At 37.4% G+C, this 19,614-nt stretch overlaps 1 protein-coding gene across 4 annotated transcripts in view; it reads right to left on the bottom strand.

Moving 5' to 3' along the window:
* Positions 1 to 5,228: 5,228 nt before the first annotated feature.
* peb (zinc finger protein pebbled) overlaps positions 5,229 to 19,614 on the bottom strand; it is a 266,979-nt gene continuing 252,593 nt past the window's right edge. For all 4 annotated transcript variants that reach the window (XM_081738279.1, XM_081738272.1, XM_081738275.1 and 1 more), the window contains 3 exons: positions 18,451 to 18,623; positions 10,776 to 15,101; positions 5,229 to 7,358 (listed from right to left, as the gene is read on the bottom strand). In XM_081738279.1, the coding sequence (XP_081594405.1) occupies positions 6,747 to 7,358; positions 10,776 to 15,101; positions 18,451 to 18,623 (5,111 nt within the window). In that variant the 3' untranslated portion in view covers positions 5,229 to 6,746. The remainder of the gene's footprint in view (positions 7,359 to 10,775; positions 15,102 to 18,450; positions 18,624 to 19,614) is intronic.

Genomic DNA, 19,614 nt, shown 5'->3' with positions numbered 1-19,614 from the left:
AAAAATTTGCTGTTCCTGCACGACAATGCCAAGCCGCATATGACATAGAAAACCCTTCAGCAACTTGGGTGGGAGACTGTGCCATCTACCATATTCACCGGACCTTGCACCAACATATTACCCCCTGCTTCATTCCGTCGACAACTATCTCAGTGGGAGATCCTTCGCAAATGAGGAAGAGCTGCGGAACGTACTTACGGGCTGCTTTGAATCCACGACCTTCCGAGTTTTATCACCAAGGTATTAAGCAGCTGTAGGAACGTTGGCAAAAAATGTTAGATGCTAATGGAGATTACTTTCGAAACTTAAGGTGCGTACCGTCCACTGTAATGCTTTTTGTTTATCACTGCTCTAGAATGGCAAGAACTTTTCTTGTTACCTTGTATAAGACGATACAAGGTTCCATTGGCTTATATATATACCCAATAGCTCTTGAGCTTCGTTTCAACCTTAATTCCAGTTTTTATCAACGTAGCTAACAAACTCACAATTCATTACTAAAATTGGTCTTTTAACTGTATCATCATTGCTGTTTGCATTCCTTTTTACCCCAGCATTTTCGCTTTTTCACGATACCAAATGTGTTCTCCCATTTGGATACCTTTGAGTACTCATGAAAAGGATCGATCTTGGACCAAGTACCTGAGACCATCATCGGTTGTTACCCTTCCTGAGAACATGATCTTCCATGAGGACTTTATTCAGCTTCACACACCAAAAGTAGTTATCAGCAATATTCATTGAACCTCAAGCACCCAAGCGATGCAGACTTGTAACTTCTATTTGCAAATATTTAATAAACCGAGAGCGTTAGCCACTTGCTGTTCTCCTACCTTACGTCATGATTCTTGATATTTACTTTGCGTAAAGCTAAGAGGTCAATATTGGGGTTTGTCGCTTTGATTCCTTCAATCTGTGCTACCCGAGGATAGCGTCCTGCTGCTTGTTGATTACCTGCCAGCGGAGAGATTCAGCATACATGTATCCCGTCATTGGTTCGTCACCCAGCTGAGATTTAACTAAACCCCAGTCGATGTCTCCGCCTACTCCGAGTTGGATGGCCGAGAATAGAGCCCCGATCCACGTGCCAAGGAAAATCACTAGCACACTACAAGAAATCGTTATTCTGGATCAAATGGGAGTGAGAGAGCGCTGAACAGTGGATTCAGAAGCTGAAATTGTGATTGTGTAGCAACAACGTTAAGTACTGGCCCACATCCTTTCGATCAAAGCACAGGCTAGGGATTAGCTTAAACTGTAACAGCTTCAGTGATTATCTCCCTAAGAGAAGAAGCTCCCGCGTGGCTTTATGGTTGGCATACGGGCCTTCGGCGTAGGAGACAAAGAGTTCGATTCTAGTAGAAGCTCGTGTGATTGTCCCACGTTAAGTTAGGTCCATGTCTCATGTAGCCTTGATACTCAAAGGAGACTAGCAGCCAGGGTGCTTCTGTAAATGAAGATGTCTACCGCTGTTATACGAGTTAGGTGACCAAAAATATCTACCATTTCGTTTTATTATTATTTTTTCTTCAATAACTTGGACAAATGAATTTATTTTGAGATGTTTAGTTATTTTTTCTGCAACGAAGAAAACATAGCACGGTCTGGTTATCAATTAAACGGATACGTACATACTATTTACTACTGCCTATATCATTCCTAACTCGAGAACATCACAAGATCTAATTAGTCATTTCATTTACTGTATTGATGCAAATAAAACACTTACTCTTTTATAAGGCGATCTTGAACTCTCGATTTCTAAGTTTTTTTGTGTGGTCGTATGTCATCTATCACGTGCATAACCTAAAGTGAAGTCCCAAGCCATACTGTGGATCTAATTTTCATTTTATTCCTGTTACCGCAGTGATACGACATACCATGGGATTTGCATCAATTGATCGTGGCATGTTCCATTTTTATGAAGATTAATCCTACATAATAATAATATAAAAAAATCTGAGTGTACCTACTATATAGAGAAAAATCTGCTTACTGAAAATACCTAGTCGTACCATAAATATTATGAATCAAAACCACAAATAATTATTCAAAATGGCCATCATTAGCATGGACACAGTCCTTAAGTCTTTGTGGTCACACATCAATTGGAAAATCTGCAGCTGCCTTCCGAAGAGAGACTTCTTGCAAGCCATCTCCTGAAGCTTGGACCACAATTTGTTGTTCAAATGGTTTAGGTCCGTACTCGCTTAAGGCCAATCTGAAGCGGAAATGAAGTCCGGAACATTTGCCTTGAGCCACTGCTGCGTTGTCCGTCCCTTATGTACCGGGGCTGAGTCCTGCTGGATGCTCCACTTCTGTCTATGGAAGAAGGTGTTGGTGAAATTCTGGACTAGTCTTTCAAGCACTCTCTCTCTTGCTACACTTTGGCTGAACTTTTAATCTCCTTTTCATAGAAAAGGAGCTCCGTTATGCCCTTGTAGCTCTCACCCCACACACCATGACTGAGGCAGGATTCCGCAAAATACAACTTACCTTTCCGTTCAGTGGCCACTCGTTCTTACGAAATGACCAGAGACGTTGGGTGCATCAAACAAAATCGCGAAAATCCGATAGAATATACACTGTAATGGAGTATGTAGAACTTAGCTTCTAGTACCACAAATAGGTTCGTTTTATAACTTGTCCAGATCCGTGAAATCTTCAACTTCCACAACTGGTAAGAAACAGTTGTACACAAAGGTAACTAACTACGTCTTTGGAAAGAGTTTCAGGATCAAGAGACAGTCGGGTTGCTTTCAATGTCTCAAATTTTCAGCATTTCGTCTTCTCTGATAGTGGAACAGTGTAAACACCCACAGTGATAAATGGATTGTATACTTCCACACTTTTAGGCTTTGGTGCTTCGGAGTGATACGTAAAAATGTGCATTTTCCGAACGAACGAGTTTATCCTGATAGCAAAGTGTCAATAAATGCAAATAAGATGATGGTGGACGTTTAAAAATCTGCTTCCAACATCATACAAGAATGTGTTATGGAATTCTATAGTGACTTTCTACAAGGCACACGAAGTTTTTCACATTCCAGTTCGCAGAAACTGTTTCAACAAAATGCTTTGGAACTCTTGCCATGTTTAGTGCAAGTACGTGAAGAGTTGAATATGTTGAGTTGTTATAATAATAAGTCGTTCATAAAACCGTACCCCCAAATTTCATGCCTTTTATTCTTACTAATATGTTACTATATACTTTGGTTCACATTTAAATGCACAACAGGTTAATATACTTCCCAACTACATATTAATTGCAGAAAGGCCTGAAATGCAAGCAAAATAAATATCGATTTCCCAGTTGTCAAACTTCCATTTTTGATTCTTCGCTTCGTATTAGATGCAACTGTAATGTATCGAATGGCAGTTAGTCGCCGAACAATGTATGACTGATGCAACTGTGGTGTTTTTTTCCCCTCAAAACTACGTGAAATGGACAATCTATCTGCAATAACCAATTCATATCGTATATTTATTTTCCTCGGAGTGAACTGAGGGCCCAGGAAAATGAATGCGAGTTTCACAGGTCTGTTGAACAAAATGTTCATTGTTGCAAACAATATTGATTGAATTGTATTTAAAAGTTACTTCTATTTCAATTTTCTCTTCCCGCGGACTAGGGGCTAGCGCACACGCCTTTGACGCACGGTGTTCCGGTCTCGATTCCCGGTGCGAGAACCTTTAAAATTTGAATGTATTATAGTAGATTGGGCCCCACACAGTGGTTTAGTTGGACCGGAACATCGTTTAGGAAATATTTGTCTTAAATATTCTGTAATTCAGTAACAAATTGGCTCTTGAGCCGTGTCCGTTATTGCAGTTCCGGTAAATATTTCCCAGCTAAATCCTGATTACAGGTGCACGTCTCATGCAGTCTTGATCCCGGAAATAGAAGTTAAACCCCAACCAACTGATTCAAGGTAGAGAGAGCACTCACAACCGGCCCTACGCAATTTACTGTCCCGTCCAATGGCATCATTTTCAACCTCCCCCTTTTTTCTCTCCACAAAGAACAAATCTTAAAAGGCACGATTTGAAGTATGCTACCCCATTATGAACAACGAAGGGGAGGGAAAGGGCACTCGCACTCAAAAAGGACTAACCACCACAAATACAATCTCGTGTCTTTTTTTTTTTTTTTTAATAAGTTAGTAAATGATAAACCAAATACACTTGCAGAGGAAAGATGGTAATACTTTTTATAGAATTCAATATCGAGCTTCAATCTCAAATATCAGTTTGCAATTCTAGTGCAACTAGCTCTGTATTTCTTGGTTTTCCTTCTGCATGTTAAATTAAAAAAAAAAAAAAAAAAAATCTACCTTCAATGATAAAGAAATTGTTTGTGACAAAAACAAGACTAGTTTTCATATTAAAACTGTGATAACTAAATGAAACAGGTATTCGCTACTGTCCGAGAATTGAGTTCTTGTATTTGACAGTAATCAAGCAATTCATGCTGGGATTCGTTTGATCATTTGCTGTAGCACTGTCCATGTGACAAACTAATGGGACCTAAACATGATTTATGAATGTAGTATTCAAATAGAAGATCAGCTTAATAAATTTAACTACCATCATCATGAAGTCTGTTTCCAACAAGAGAGATTTTTTTTAAAAAAAATAATATAGTTATGACAGATTTTGCCGCCCCCGTGTTGCGCATATGGTAGAACCGGCCATGAGAGCACTTAATACCGTAATGTTACAGACAGAACTCAATCCTCACTTCGACACAAAGTTGTTCGAACTTGAAATTTACTAACAAATAAGGGTAAATATGTTGAGGTATTTAGGGAGAAATAAATACAAAAATGTGACATATCTATCAGTATATTTTTCTTCAGAAAAAATATTTCATATAAAGGAACAATCTCAATAAAATGCACGCTCCAGCCTATGCTACGTATTCATCTAGGCAGAACAAGCCACTTCTTATTTATCTTCAAGGTCCAAAAATAACAAAAAGTACTAACCCTTTGAAAAAAAAAATTGCATAGTGATGCCTCTTCCAACAAACACATATGGTGCACCAGGTGGTTTTATTTTCTATTTTCATTTGCTATTTTAAAAAAAAAATGAAAAGAGCAAACAATCTATGTGGAAACAACTATTTAAATGCGTCAAGTTAAAACCGATTTTCATTTTTTTCTTTTTTTACACAGCCACACGTATATTACATACATACAACACACACTCATTACAATCTCTCGATTTTATTATTATTAATTATTATTATTGGTATCGAAAATCCTATTTACATCGCTCGGGATAAAGTAATAATATACACAACATTCACACAGCGGGATTTTGTAGCCTCTTCAACGGATTTTGTTTGCATTGAAAGTTTGAGGTATATCAACTTTTTTTTTAGGTTTAGTTTTCAATGCAAACAAATTTAATGCACAATTTGATTTTTTTTTTTAACCTAAAAATTTCTTCTGTTTAGGGAGAAAGAGAAATCCCATACATTCAGAAGTTCACTACCTTTGATTACGTCACACATGAAAGAAACATTAATGGATGCGTAAAAGATACACAAAGGAAACTCGAGAAAATTTCTGAGGCTAACCACAAAAAACTTAACAGCATTTTTCTTTTTTTCTTTTTCTTAATAATAACAAGCAAATCTTTAAAAACAATGCACCTCAGATAATCACAGTGCTCCCTGATATCAAGTGACAAAGAAATCGAAATCGCTAAAGATAATAATACTACTATTAACACAAAGAAAAAATAATTAGGAAATTTTTTTTTAATAAACCACGACGAGAACAACTAAAAATATTTAATTTATTATTAATAATAATAATACTTAAGGTGCTAATGAAATCACAGGTCTCAAAATACTTTCAATGGAATGTGCTTTTCCTTTAAATATATAAAGATATATATAATTATTTATTTATATATACATATTTAGAAATAAATATAAGTTTTATGTATAATATACATATACATGAATGTACACATGATCGGTGAACTTGGAATGTATGTTTTTCAAATAATTACTATTAGTACTCAACGCTCCAAGTAAGCTATTAAATCTTTCGAGGCACTGCTAATAAGTCTCACTATCAAAGAAAAAAAAATCTTTTACACTCCAAGAGAAAATATGGTTCTTTACAGCATTTCTGAAATTTAAAAACAAATTCTTGGAAAAATTTTAAAATTATTTTATTTGTTCGTGCTTGTTTCTAATAGCAATGATTCAAACGAAAAAAAAAAAAAAAAAAAATAGTCGAAACGTGATATGAACAGTAAAGGCACTACTCATTACATGATATGAAAAGTAATTAAGTATTCACATTGAATACCGCAAAATTAACTCTTTTGTTTTTGTTTTTTTTTTGGATGTTTACGAACGACTCCTATCGTAACGTTTTTAATAACATGCGCTCACACAAGAAAGTTTTAACTCCATAGAAATATTACAAAAACGGGAAATAGATTGTATTCCTTTACAATAAATATACCTTAAAATACTGACATTATCAACTACTCTATTATTATTATTATTATAATATATTCTATGTACTTTATATCCAAGATCTCACTATAACGCTCACAAGTGAAGTGCTGTGATATACATCTTCAAAAACTACAACTTCTTTGAAAAATTTTTTTTTCTTTTACAAACCTGAACACAACAGTGATTAAGTGAAACGGTGCAAATATATATATATTTTTTAAACGTCTATTTTAAAAAAAAACGAACTTGGTCTAATATGATTTTAGTCTTGACTTTTAACACCAAGCAGTTTGGCTGCATCATCAGCCGATTTAGATAATAACATTTTATCAATAATCGACGGGTCCTGAATACCAAGTAAGTTACCAATAAGATCAGAGTCCTTGCCCTCTTCCTGTTGCACTGGGGACGTCTCGTCGTCTTTGTCGCCAAAATTACCCTTCGGGGTAATGGTGGGTAACTTAGCATAGTCCTTCTCCCAACGAGCCCCAGTCAATTCACTTAGGCGAGCAATTTTCTCCATTAGGCCATCTCGCTTTTTGTTATTATTATTATTATTATTGTTATTGTTGTTGTTATTTGTGGGGCTGACAACAACACTCCCTGGTTTTTTGGACGGTTGCAATTGTAAGGTTGCTATATTTGAATTAGAGTCTGTGACTGTACTATCAGGAGATCCATTGTCGTCGTCACTCACGTCGAAATTGCCGGGACGCTCCGAGTGCTTTTTCCGGTGACGAAGCATGCTGTGTTTCAGGGTGAATTTCCGACTGCAAATGTCGCAGGAGAAAGGCCGTTCTCCTGTGTGGGTGCGCATGTGACGTCGCAGATCCTCCGCTGACCAAAACCGACGCATGCAAAAGGCGCATGTTACCTGCAAAGAAAAACAAAATATTCCTCATGAGCCAAACAGGTTTCAAAATAGTATGGCGGATGATATAGGGTGTAGCAGCGTTCATAGCATGTTTTTATTCGCAAATTAGGATGATGCCGGGCAAAGTAAGTGCTTGCTTATTGTCGCTACAGTGAAATTTCTTGCGATAAACCTTTCTTTAAAGAAAGAAATTTCAAGGAGTGTAGATATCTCCTGGCCAGCTCGGTCCCAGAATTCGTCTCCTTCAGAATACTTCCCATATAACAAAGATTTACTCACATAAGGACCCAATGGGAAGACCGTACACATTTCAATGACGACTTGTAATCTTCGTCAGTTCTTTTTTTTTTTCTTTCTTTCTTTCTTTCTTTCTTTCTTCAGAAAGAAAAAAAAATGGCATTGTCGGTGAATTTCCTTTAATGTGTAAACAAATTAAAGTGCGTGCTTCTTTACTACAGGAATAAAACAACCCTACATTTGCTGTTGCTTCCTCTTTGTGCAGATCGAAGCTCGTTGGAAAAGCAATCTACATATGCCCAATAAAAATGACAAACTGTCATTTGATGAAAGGTTTTAGTTTAACATCCAACAGTTAGACGAAAAAAGACGGATAATTAATGAAAGTGAAGGATCGTGAAATTAAATATTTTGTGCTTCCAAAGACATTCTGCTACGATCTTGGAACTTAAGAGCCTGGCTTAAAACTTTTGCTTGTTCATTCATAAGTGAAAGGAGATAATGAAATGCAACTTACCATAATCATAGATAATGTTATTCTACAACAGAAAATATGAACCTCAAGAATTTTCAGTGGTGCCAGAATAACAATTCTCTCAAAATCGAGGCAGCGACTAACGGAACGAACTCAACTGCATTTGATTACGTGTCATGTTATTTTGGTATCCTCTGAACTACTTTTTCAATGACATTATTATTTAATTTTAATAACTTGTATGTTAAAACTATTTTGTTTATTACAAACTAAATAAAATTATTATTTAAAAAGTATTTCACAGGATTCCAAGACAACATGATATGTAATCAAATGCAGTTGAGTTCGTTTCTCTAGTCACTGCCAACACTGTAATTTCTACGGATAACAACCCTGAAAATTCTTGAGGTTCATATTTTGTGTTGTAGAATAACATTATCTATAATTGTGGTAAGTTGCATTTCATTATCTCCTTTCACTTACGGAAACCACACAAAAGAAACAATGGTAAATTTTGTATTATTTTAAGTAGGGCAGGGTCTTAAGGAGAACTGGTGTCACCATTATCCTAGATGACAAGTTCCAACGGGCATTGCAAAAAAAAAAAAAAAAAAAAAAAAAAAAAAAAAAAAAAAAAAAGCGATGGGGCAGTACCCATTTATCACGGATTTTATTCAAGCAATGCGAACTTTTCAATGCCATTCTTTTATTTATTCAATTAAGATTACTTCTTCATATAAATGAAATGTGAATTTATATAACGCTATGAACGCTGTCGCACGTTTTCATGCTAATTTTAGAACAACATATATATATATATATATATATATATATATATATATATATATATATATATATATATATATATATATATATATATATATATATATATAAAACTGAGTGCCGAGAAGCCGATTGGCTAGTGCCTTTTCTTCGGTATACATGATCTGGAATTCAATTCCCAGTAGCTCATTTAACCTACATGATGTAAATTCAAAACGTACTGACAAAACAAGACATACTGAAGTATTAAGATATTTCAGTTATTAACTGAACATTAACTGATTGTGAAGCCTTGGTGTTTTCAACTTTGAATGACGGGTTTATCGAATTATTATTATTTATGTTAATTTTAAGTCCCAGATTTGCATCCTATAGACTGATAGTGACCAGGACTGAACCCAGCCCCAAGGACGTACACAAACTATTCAGACACTCGTGAACACACAATACAGGCTGGAACTACATTTATATCAATATCAATGCGGAAGTCTGCAATCAGTAAATAAGAAGTACATTTGTGAAGAAAATCTTTCAAAAGACTTATTTTGAACCAAATCAAGTGAAATTTTAATAAAATTGAAATAATTTAGGCTTGAATAGGCATGTAAATTTCATTTGCAAACTTTCCACAAAAATGAAGTATGTTTCATGTGAATATATTGTCTCTCATTACCGATCACAAAGAACTGTCTGTGCTTTGATTCTTTCAGGTTTTCTGGATAAGTTTACCGAGTGCTATTCATGCAACAACGTAATTTTTCATAGTAATGAGATACTGTTATCACGACTCACGTATCTGCTTTCGATTTCCAGCCATTTACAAAATCGGCATTTACTTTCACGTTTATAAATGGCTGCAAACGGAAAACTACTAGGTGACTCGTGATAACGGTACCTCATGCAAAATAATATTGTCTAGCGCGTTCTTATTCCATATTTCGATAATCTTTTGCCTATTTGAAGATATCACATAATTACTGTAAAATGAGCGGTATTTTAATTTCGCAGTGATTAGGACTCTTAAGCCTGCAATAGTCAGTAATTACGAAATAAATTTCTTTTCATCAATAAACGTCAACAATTACTTTGGAAGTGGAATTCTTCTAGATACGAAAGTCTTAAATGTAAGACAAAACTTTATTTTATTATGTTAACAAATGATCAGAAAGTGATAGTATAACTAGCAACAGAACATTTTTAAAAAATCCAAGTCTACCTAATAAGAAGTATAACTACAAGGAAATGGGGAAGACGAAAAGAAACAGTTTCTATATTTCACCTTCAAATATGCATCATTGAAGATTATTCTCCAAGATTGAATTCTTCTGGAAGGGGACTTGATAAAATTTAAGAGTTTAGAATAACATTTACAAAGATAATTACTAATTTTCTAAAGAGGGACTTAGATATATAATAATCTTAGATATCTAATTTGTATCTTTGCACTTTACAAGATACAAATTAACCTACTTTATCTGTGTAATTTGACAGTTTCCATCTACAACATTTTGACTGTTTAATTTTTTATTTATTTTTTTGTTCTTCGGAAAGAAAGCCGCTTTATAGCTCAAAATTTTATAGCTTTTCTTTTTTCCCCTACTCATAACTTAGATTTTTAACTTAAAAGAAGTGTATAGTCTCGTACATAATATAATTCATCCCGTACAATCATAGAACTGTCTGTCTTTTGGAAAGTGTTTTAGTACAATATTTTGATATAGAAGAGAATTAGTTCTGCATTTTGATGCTATCTTTTCCCTATCGAAAGTCTAGCCTAGTTCTCCAACGAAAATTGCAAAAGTTGTCCCTATGTTTACTAGCAAGCGTTAGAAACTGTACACAAAATTAAAGAAATATTTACCTCACACGTTCCACGGGTTTTACTAGAAATAAAAAGAGAGCAACTGTTGTAACTTCCTTACCTTTCTGTTTGCATAATCTGGAAACTTTCCCCGAAGCTGCTCCAAATTCTCTTCTCCATTTTCTGGCACATTGATGCTGGAGTTTCCATTTTCATCGGGACTAGATTCCAGCGCACCCTTGGAGACAAGCAGTTCATACTCCGATGCGTGAGCGTCCTTAATGTGGTCCAGAGCCTCTTGCCGCTCGGCGTAGCTGTTCTCACACAAATGGCACTTGAAGGGAAGGTCTGAATGCTGCTCCAGATGGGCGTTCAGCTTCCCGTCGGATGGAAATGTCTGTGAGCACTTGTAGCACTGCAATGACGATTCCTTCATGTTATCCGAGGTGTAGCCGTTGTTACAGTTCTCGAAACATTCACTGCCACTCTCCCCGCCCGTCTCTCGGCCACTACCGTCGTCGCCGTGCCTGCTGGGACTGGTAGAACCAGACGTTGACTGGGAATGCTTTGAAGCCAGATGCTTCTTCAGGTTGCTTAGCGTTGAGAATGTTGAGCTGGGACAGTAATTGCATTTGTACGGGCGTTCAGGTACATTTCGCATCGTGTAGTTGGCGTCGTTGTTGTTTCCGTGTTTTCGAAGCAAGTGACGATCGCAGTTGGATTTCGTGGTGAACAACAGAGGGCAGTGGGGGCACTTGTAAGGCTTCTGGCCCGTATGCGTGAGGACGTGGCGACGAAGAGAACTTGACCAGGGAAACTTCCGCAAACAATAAGGGCAGGAAACTCGATTGGGCGCTGATGAATAAGCACTTTTCTTCTTTTCTGTTTCAGACTTCGTCTCGTCACTCCCTGAGTTGTTTCCCTCACTGGTGCTGCCCTCTTCCTCGTCCTCAGCATCCTCTTCCTCATCTGCGGATTTGAAATATTGCTGGAAAGTCTGTGTCGAAGCGTTATCCAAAAGCCTGGAGACGCTTGCCAAATCCACGCCGCTTTCATCGTCTTTGGTATCTCTCTCTTTGACTGACTCACCATCATCAAATTCTTGATCGCTGTGCTTGACTTCTTCCTCGGCCATTTGATCTTCATCGATCACTAGTTCCCCGTCGTCTTCGTGGGTTTCAGGGTTTGCATCTTCTAGCTGAGTTTCCGAAGCGGAAAGAGAATTCTCATCGACTTTGGATTCTGTATTGAGTTTTGATTTCAGCTGCTGAGCAATCGCCATTTTGACTTCTTCAGAAATGATGACTTTGGAGCTTTCTTTGGTTTTACTAGGATCAGTCTCGGCTTCTGTCTTTGTATCTGGCAACACTGGCTGCTTCTCTTCCTGATTCGGTGCCATCGAAGACTTGGGTTCTATCGATGGAACTGGAACAAGCGTTGGAGCTGTATAGGTACGACGTGCACCACGAGGACGCTGGCTCCAAAACTGTGGATGTTGTTGCTTAATGTGGCGTTCCATATTGGAGCGAAGGGTGAAGCGAGCAGAGCAGTGTTCACAGGCAAATGGTCGCTCTGTACGATAGCGCCTTTGCTTTTGCTTTGGCATCAAGATTCCATTCTTGATTACCATTTTCACCATTGGATCTTCAGGTTTAGGAGTGTGTTCACTAGGTTTCTCCAGATTTCTTAAAGGAGGCTCTTCTTTAATTACAGCAGGCGTTGGTTCCCTCTTCACTGGCTCCGGTATTTTCTCTGGCATTTTATCTGGCTCTTTGTTCTTATTCACGTGTTCGGGACTAAGTCCAAAGCCAAATGGACTCAAGGCAAGAGCCCGAAGTTGATCATTCATTGCAGTTGGATCTAGAAGAAGAGAACCTCCTGAAGTCAACTGTAATCCTCGGATTAACTCCTTCTGGATTCTCTCCTTCACCTCTTCGCTCAGTCTGGAGTCCAGAGACGGGATGGGAGAATTGAAAGAAGACATGTAGTAAGGAAAGGGCCGGCTTTGGAAAGGTGAGTTGAGATACACGTAAGGTGAATTGGCAAATTGAGGTCCTCTCATATCGAGCTTTGGTATAGGACTTTGGGTGGGTTCGTAGATCGACTTGTGTGTCTGGGGTAATTGAGCAGGTGGGGGTGGAGAAGGACGACTCCTGTCCACAACTTGAACACGTTCTTTGGGTTTTGAGAGATCTTGAGGCATATTGTTGTCGCCCATTATTACAGGGCTTGAGCATTCTTTCTTCTTTCGTAAGTCCAGAGCGTCCATACTAAGATCTAACGGAGACTCCATGTCAGATGACTGGTTGAAAGAACTCTCTCTGGACTCATGCATGGGAACAGTTGCACTTTCAGGTGCTGAAAATCGTGAAAGATCCAATGCAGTTTTCTTCGTGAATTTGACTAGGGCTTCGACGCTTGACAAATGGTCATCGTGAAGCATCTCCTTTGGTTGTTGGAAAGTCGGAGTGTGCTCTTCCATTTCATCTCGTGGTGGAGGAATGACAGGCAACGTGGCAGGCAGCTTAGTTTCTTCAACGCCTTCCACCAGCTTCCTTCCGCCTTCCTGATGGTGAGTCTCTGCGTGACTGGCCACGTCGTCGGCCGAAGCGAAACTAATGTTGCAGAGCTTGCACTGGTAAGGATTCAAAATGGCGTCCTGCGACAGTGTGTTCTCTTGTACAGGGATCCGACTCACCTTGTTGCTCATTTGCTCCTGTTTTTCGCTATTTACGTTGCTGGAATCCTCCGACGGATGATAAATAATAGAGCTTTTGATTTCCTCTCGCGTCATCTTCGAATGACGATTTCTCAGATGACGTTCACAGTTAGCTTTGGTCGTGAAGGCATAGTTACAGAGAGAACATTCATATGGTCGGTCGCCATTGTGAGTTCTCATGTGACGAATTAAGGTACTCTTGTCGTTGCTCTTGTACGAACACATATTGCATAGGTACGGGGCGGCGTTTAGGTGAGTGCGGTTGTGGCCTTTGAGGGCTCGAAGGTTAGGAAACACTGCTGTACACAAACGACACGGGAACTCTCCTTTCAGCTTCATTTCTCGGAATTCAGCGGCGAACTGGTCCTCTTCTTCCATTCGCAGCTCCTGTTCCCTGTTCTCACTGAACACAGACTCAGCACGCGCTGGTGACAGAGGGTTGATCGAGTTGAACTTTGCAATAGGAGATGCCGAGGTGGCAGACTGTGGGGACTTTGAGAGATCTTGTAGAAAGGACGCTTTCGCAGTAACAGAGATGATGCTCTGAATGTCTGCCAAATCCCGTGGACCAACTTCTGCTTCTTTGGCGACTACTTCTTCTGTTGGATCCCTTTTAATGAATCTTTCGACGTAGCTATTGAAATAGTACGGATTCTCGAAATTTTCTTCGTTTCGTTTCATATCCGGCTCAGGAGTTACGGCTTTGTTTTGTAGATTCAACACAGCGAAGAAATTATCTTTCTTCTCTTCTGGGACGTCATCGTCAGCGTAGCCGTCTGGTAGTTTACGTTGAACGGCGTACGTTCGCAAGTCCTTCGGAGTATCACCATTAGATTCCGACGAATAATCAAACACTCTCTGGTGAGCCGACATCGTGTGAATGTATAAGGCACTACCACACGGAAATGCTTTTTTACACTTATCACATTGGAAATTATGAAAGGCACTACTTGATTTTCGGACACTCTCTTCACAAAAGGCCTTTGCAATTAGTGGGAACTTCTCGGTAGAAAAGTCAACAAAAGTGAGATCTTGGAAACCGATATGACTGGGAACAACTTTGTCTTTTTTCGTATGGCTCATGAATCGATGTAAATTTAAAGCTCTGTGATTTTTGAAGGCTAAATTGCAGCTTTCACATTTGATTTCATAATCTGGATGGTTTGACTCCAGATGAGTCTCCAGTCCGTTGAGACAACTGAACTCCTTGTCGCAAACGGGGCAAAATAACTGCTCCGGTTCACTTTCGTGGGCTTTGCCTTCATCATGGGGTTCATCTGGGAACTCCAAGGACTTCCTCTTTGGTGAATGGGTCTTCATGTCTCCATTTGCTTTACGCTTTCGGGACAGCTTCTTCCCGGAGCCTCCGCTGTCCGTGCTGCCGTCACTTTCGTAAGCATCTCGACTGCCGTGCGTGCGCATGTGACGATGCATGTTTCCGTTCGTTGTAAACGCAACGCCGCAAATCTTACATTTGAACGGCCGTTCGCCGGAGTGGACGAGCATATGCCTGTCCAGAGAACTGGATGAGCTGAGCATCTTGTTGCAAATCTTGCAGGTGTAGACTTTGCACGGTCCGCCTGGAATGCTGGCTGCACGGGCGTCGTTGTGAGATCGGATGTGAAGAGTGAACTCATGCTGGGATGACAACATGTGATCACAAATGGGGCAGACGTACTTCATGTCTTGTTCTCCATCCTCTGCCTCCTGGGAGACTAAATCAGACGACTGAAACAGACAAAATAAACGAATGTTAGAATGTAAGTTCCTGTTTATTCAATAATAATGATGCATACAAATTAGAATTGAATACCTACGTCTATCTTCGACAGAAAATGTTTATAGATGACAAAGAAAATTTTAACAGACTAACTAGACTGGAGTGCATTCACAAAGAACAGTTTCATATTTAAAAGAAAAACTCCAAGGTATCTAATGCATAAAATTCTCAATGAACACATTCTACTTATTTTCACATGTGGACTATCTGTAGACTACAACGAAGCATGGGAAAGATATACTAATTACCTATAAAGACAGGGAAAGTAGATGAATCAGAAATATAACGGGAGTGGCAGATATTATTGTGAAAATTAAGTGAAATAACGAGTCGGACGTATTGTAAAAAACAAGAATTTTAGGAATGATCCAAAAATGGATCAAAAGATTGCACTCTTGGCCAATAATTAGTTTTTGGATCAGGGGCCACAAAATTTTTGTACGGCCCCTAAATCGAGTTTTTTTTTTTTTTTTTTTTAAAAAGGAATAAGCACATTATACTAAGTTAAGTTATAGTTTGGGTTTAGTTACACTATATGTAGTTCTGCAGATGTAAAGAGCCTACAAGAAAATGTTTGCCTGAAATATATTGGATCTTTTGATCTAAAAAGAACGATCGACAGACTGAAGCAGCTTTTGAAATGGATATCAGGAGATAAGAAGAGACCTAGGAAACGTAAGTAGATTGTATGAGGAGAAAGTAGAGAGCACTACAGAGTAATAAGAAGACGAAGTGCTTATGACATGGTTATGGGGAAGAATTTGGTAGACTTTTATCCACTAGTAGATTGGCAATGGCTGTTGATGTATTACTATATAAATAAACTGCACTTTAGTTTTGCATAAATAAGAGCTTTCTTCGAAAGAAATAAAGCAAGTTACGTTTCAGCAACAAGACACGCCGTTAATTTTAGGCTAGCAAGAAATTAATTGACCACATACACTGAAGCAAGCTACTCTTAGAAAATTTTGTACAAAGTTCACATTTTAATAAAATATAGAACTTTGTATTACTGGCTATATTTAGTCGCTACAATATATGAATATTTAACCAGTTTCACAATTCGCAATATCAAACCCTTAACAATATGTTATTTTGGTAACTTTTTTTTTTTTTTTAAATTCACAAGTCAAATAAAAGCATTACGATTTTGCAACATTTCGCCTGTTTATTTCAAGAGTGATATAACTGAAAAATCGCCCCCATTTGACTTATGGGCAGAAAATGTCTATCTCTGATATAAATTTCACAGATGTGATTCCAAAACTGGACGTTAGAGAGCACTTGTGTCGTTCTTGTGCCCGTTTGTTTTCATTGCATTTCGAAACTTCCAAACGCTTATCCTGAAAAGTTAGGAATTTTGAGTTATGACACACTTGTAATAAACAGGCGATTTATTTATTTTCTTTCTTGAAATTCAGCAGACTTTTTCACTAGTTTCCAATTGCTGTCATTATTGAGAAATCTTAAGTTTAAACAACATAAATGAAAAGATGTACTACAAAATTACTAACAAACTGAAAACATTTTCTTTTGGTTCTTAATAGTTCGTAGAGACTGCTTTAAAAACTGGCCACGCCTTTCTTCTGGCAAGCTCGGTCCTATTCATAGTTAGAATTATTATTTAGTTCTGTAAGATCTTTATTATAACCAAATGCATTGAGATACAACCCCCCCCCCCCCCCACACACACACACACTTCTGAATATGTAGTGAATATATTTCTTTTAGGGAAACCGGGAGGCTATTTCTTTAAAAATCTACTTATCTTACTTCATATTAGAGTAATACTCGCTAAACGGAAATATGTAATATATGTGAATAATGAACATTAACAATAAAATAGCCTAAGATTTGTTTCTTGCGTAAGTGTGTCACTAATCACATAGAAACTAGTAATAATTTGTATTTAATCATTGAAGTAAGAAGACAACTATTCTCCAAATAGTTCAAACAACATAACTTTCAATGCAAAACGAAATAGTTACAATAGCTCCAATTATTATTGCCTACTCTAAACTAGTTTCTCAAAATGTGGTCCACAGATTACAAGTTGTCCTCGAGGTCTACCTTTACGGTCCTTTTGTATTAGTGGAAAAATATATATAATGGAATTAAAATTAAATATTTTAGTTTAACATCCCAGATTATGCCTATTAGGCTAAGAGAGATGGATGATTTAGACAAGTGAATGATGGAATTAGTGGAATGAAAATATGGGAGGAAATGGGAATACCCGTGAAAACTCACAGACACGATGTTGACCACCACAAAATTTACTCTACCACTGAGCCACCGTACCCCTGAAAAAAAAATTAAAATTCAAGTAAACCCCAGATCTCTCATAATATTTGAAAATCTCACGTTAGGATTTGGAATACATGTGTATATACGACTTTACAAAGATTAAATTATTTCTGGGAAGATAAAATCTTAATTTCATCATGGAACTGCCTCTATTTTTGAAAGGAAGCCAATTGTTGTAGCTGAATAAGCATTTTGCGGATAGTTCACTCGTAAAGTGAAATGTGTATTTCGTTTTTTTTTTTTTTTTTTTTTTTCCTCAAGTAACTCTTTATGGCACCGATTGCACACTTACAGGATATGTAGTAGAGGGAATTTATCTTTATTTTCCTCAGCATTGATCAACGTGAATTAAATATACCCCATAAAGTTTCGTTTCACTGTATAACTTTTAGCCAATTGTATAAGTAGATTTTCTTTCTTTTATGAAAGGTGGCAGGGGCAGAAAGGTTTCTCACTGTATTTTGACAGAAATTGTGACATTACTTTTTTCTAAAGCTAAGTTGCCATGTTGCAAGAATCTTATAGCTGTCATTTAAAAAAAAAAATCTTGCAGCCCCATCTTTCTATTTACTATTTACTCATTACAACTTTCTGAAAGCAAGATATCTCCATCCATGCAACACTGCACTCTAGTGGACAAATAGTCAATTTTATTATTTTAAAAAAAATCTGAGTATGTATTTTGGTACGCATCCCTCCTTGTCCAAACGAATCCGTCGTTTTGGAAGCGGCGAAATTGTTTTTATTTATTTATTTATGTCAGTGGGAGGGCGATAGCAGGTAGCAAGTAAGATGACCCAGAAAGTTGCACATGGTTTGACTCCTTACAAGATGAAAGAAATGTTGCATGTCCCTTTCAGGTCTATATTTACATGGAGAAATATTGAAGGGTTGCAAGATTTTTTTTTAATGACACCTACAAGATTCTTGCAGCATGGTAACGTAGCTTAAGCCCAACAAAAACCACTCAAATTGTTTAATAATAATTACCTGATGTTTAACAACTTTGTTCGCCTTCCTTTTCTTGGCACCAGTTAAACTGGCCTCGGAGTCACTTAGAACACAGGCACTTGAGTCGTGGGATGCTTTCGGCGTATGACAGCCATCTCCCATTTCTTCTTCGCTGGCTTCTTGAGCACTGGGCAATGGCTCGGCTCTCGAATCTGTAGAAAATAAAATCCAGTGTTGTGAATAATACGATTCATGAACAATAACAACAAAATATAGTAACTTTAAAAAAAGCTATATATATCGACACTTATTCTACGGTTATAAACTAACGACGATACTTTTATTGGCTTTAAAAAACTGACTTTCAGATGACAGTAATAAAAGAAAAGCGTAAACAGAAGTGAAATCTACAATTTGATCAATGATATAGCAGTTTTAATATCTATATTATTCCCGTTTGCAAAATTACTTACATAAGCTAATTGAAAGTTAGTGAACATGGATTATACAGTTTTGTAGGTGTGTAAAACCATATACAAAAAAAAAAAAAAAAAAAAAAAAAATCTTTGTTGAAACTTTTTTCCTCATACCCCTGATAGTTTCGGGTCCTCATGGCCATTCTCGGTATTACGCACACTGGATTCAACATCCTTGTCCAACTATAATTACGTATGATCGCCTTTGTTAAATACTGGGATTGTATCCATGGGGGAGCCTAGGGGGCTACATTTTTGTTGTTCCCCCTACAATTTTCACGGTAGGCTTGCAAATGGACTATAATATGGTTGGATCTGCCCCCCCCCCTACATTTTTGGGCTGGCTACCGGCCTGAATGTATCCAAAACTCCTTCTTATATTCCCCCGGTAACTGCGGTCACTATAAACTCTATATAAAAGTTCGTTAATAAATAATAAATAAAATACTTAAAATGTCTAAAATCACTTTCGACATATATATATATATATATATATATATATATATATATATATATATATATATATATATATATATATATATATATATACAAACACCTATCTACGGGTGAAGTTGTGGCTTTATTTTAAAAGTCCTAGCTTTATACGTACCATAATTCAAAAGTTCAAGGAGGTACATATTCTTAACCTCTCGCTGCGGGTGCCCACTGTTCTCTACTCTACCCAAAAATAAACTCTAAACTAGTTGGAGACACTGTGGCTCAGCGG

This window comes from Thermobia domestica, chromosome 2 (assembly GCF_964235325.1).
Source record: "Thermobia domestica chromosome 2, izTheDome1.hap1.1, whole genome shotgun sequence".
Taxonomy (NCBI): domain Eukaryota; kingdom Metazoa; phylum Arthropoda; class Insecta; order Zygentoma; family Lepismatidae; genus Thermobia; species Thermobia domestica.
Note: the sequence above shows the minus strand (reverse complement) of the source record. Positions and strands in the feature narration are given on the sequence as shown.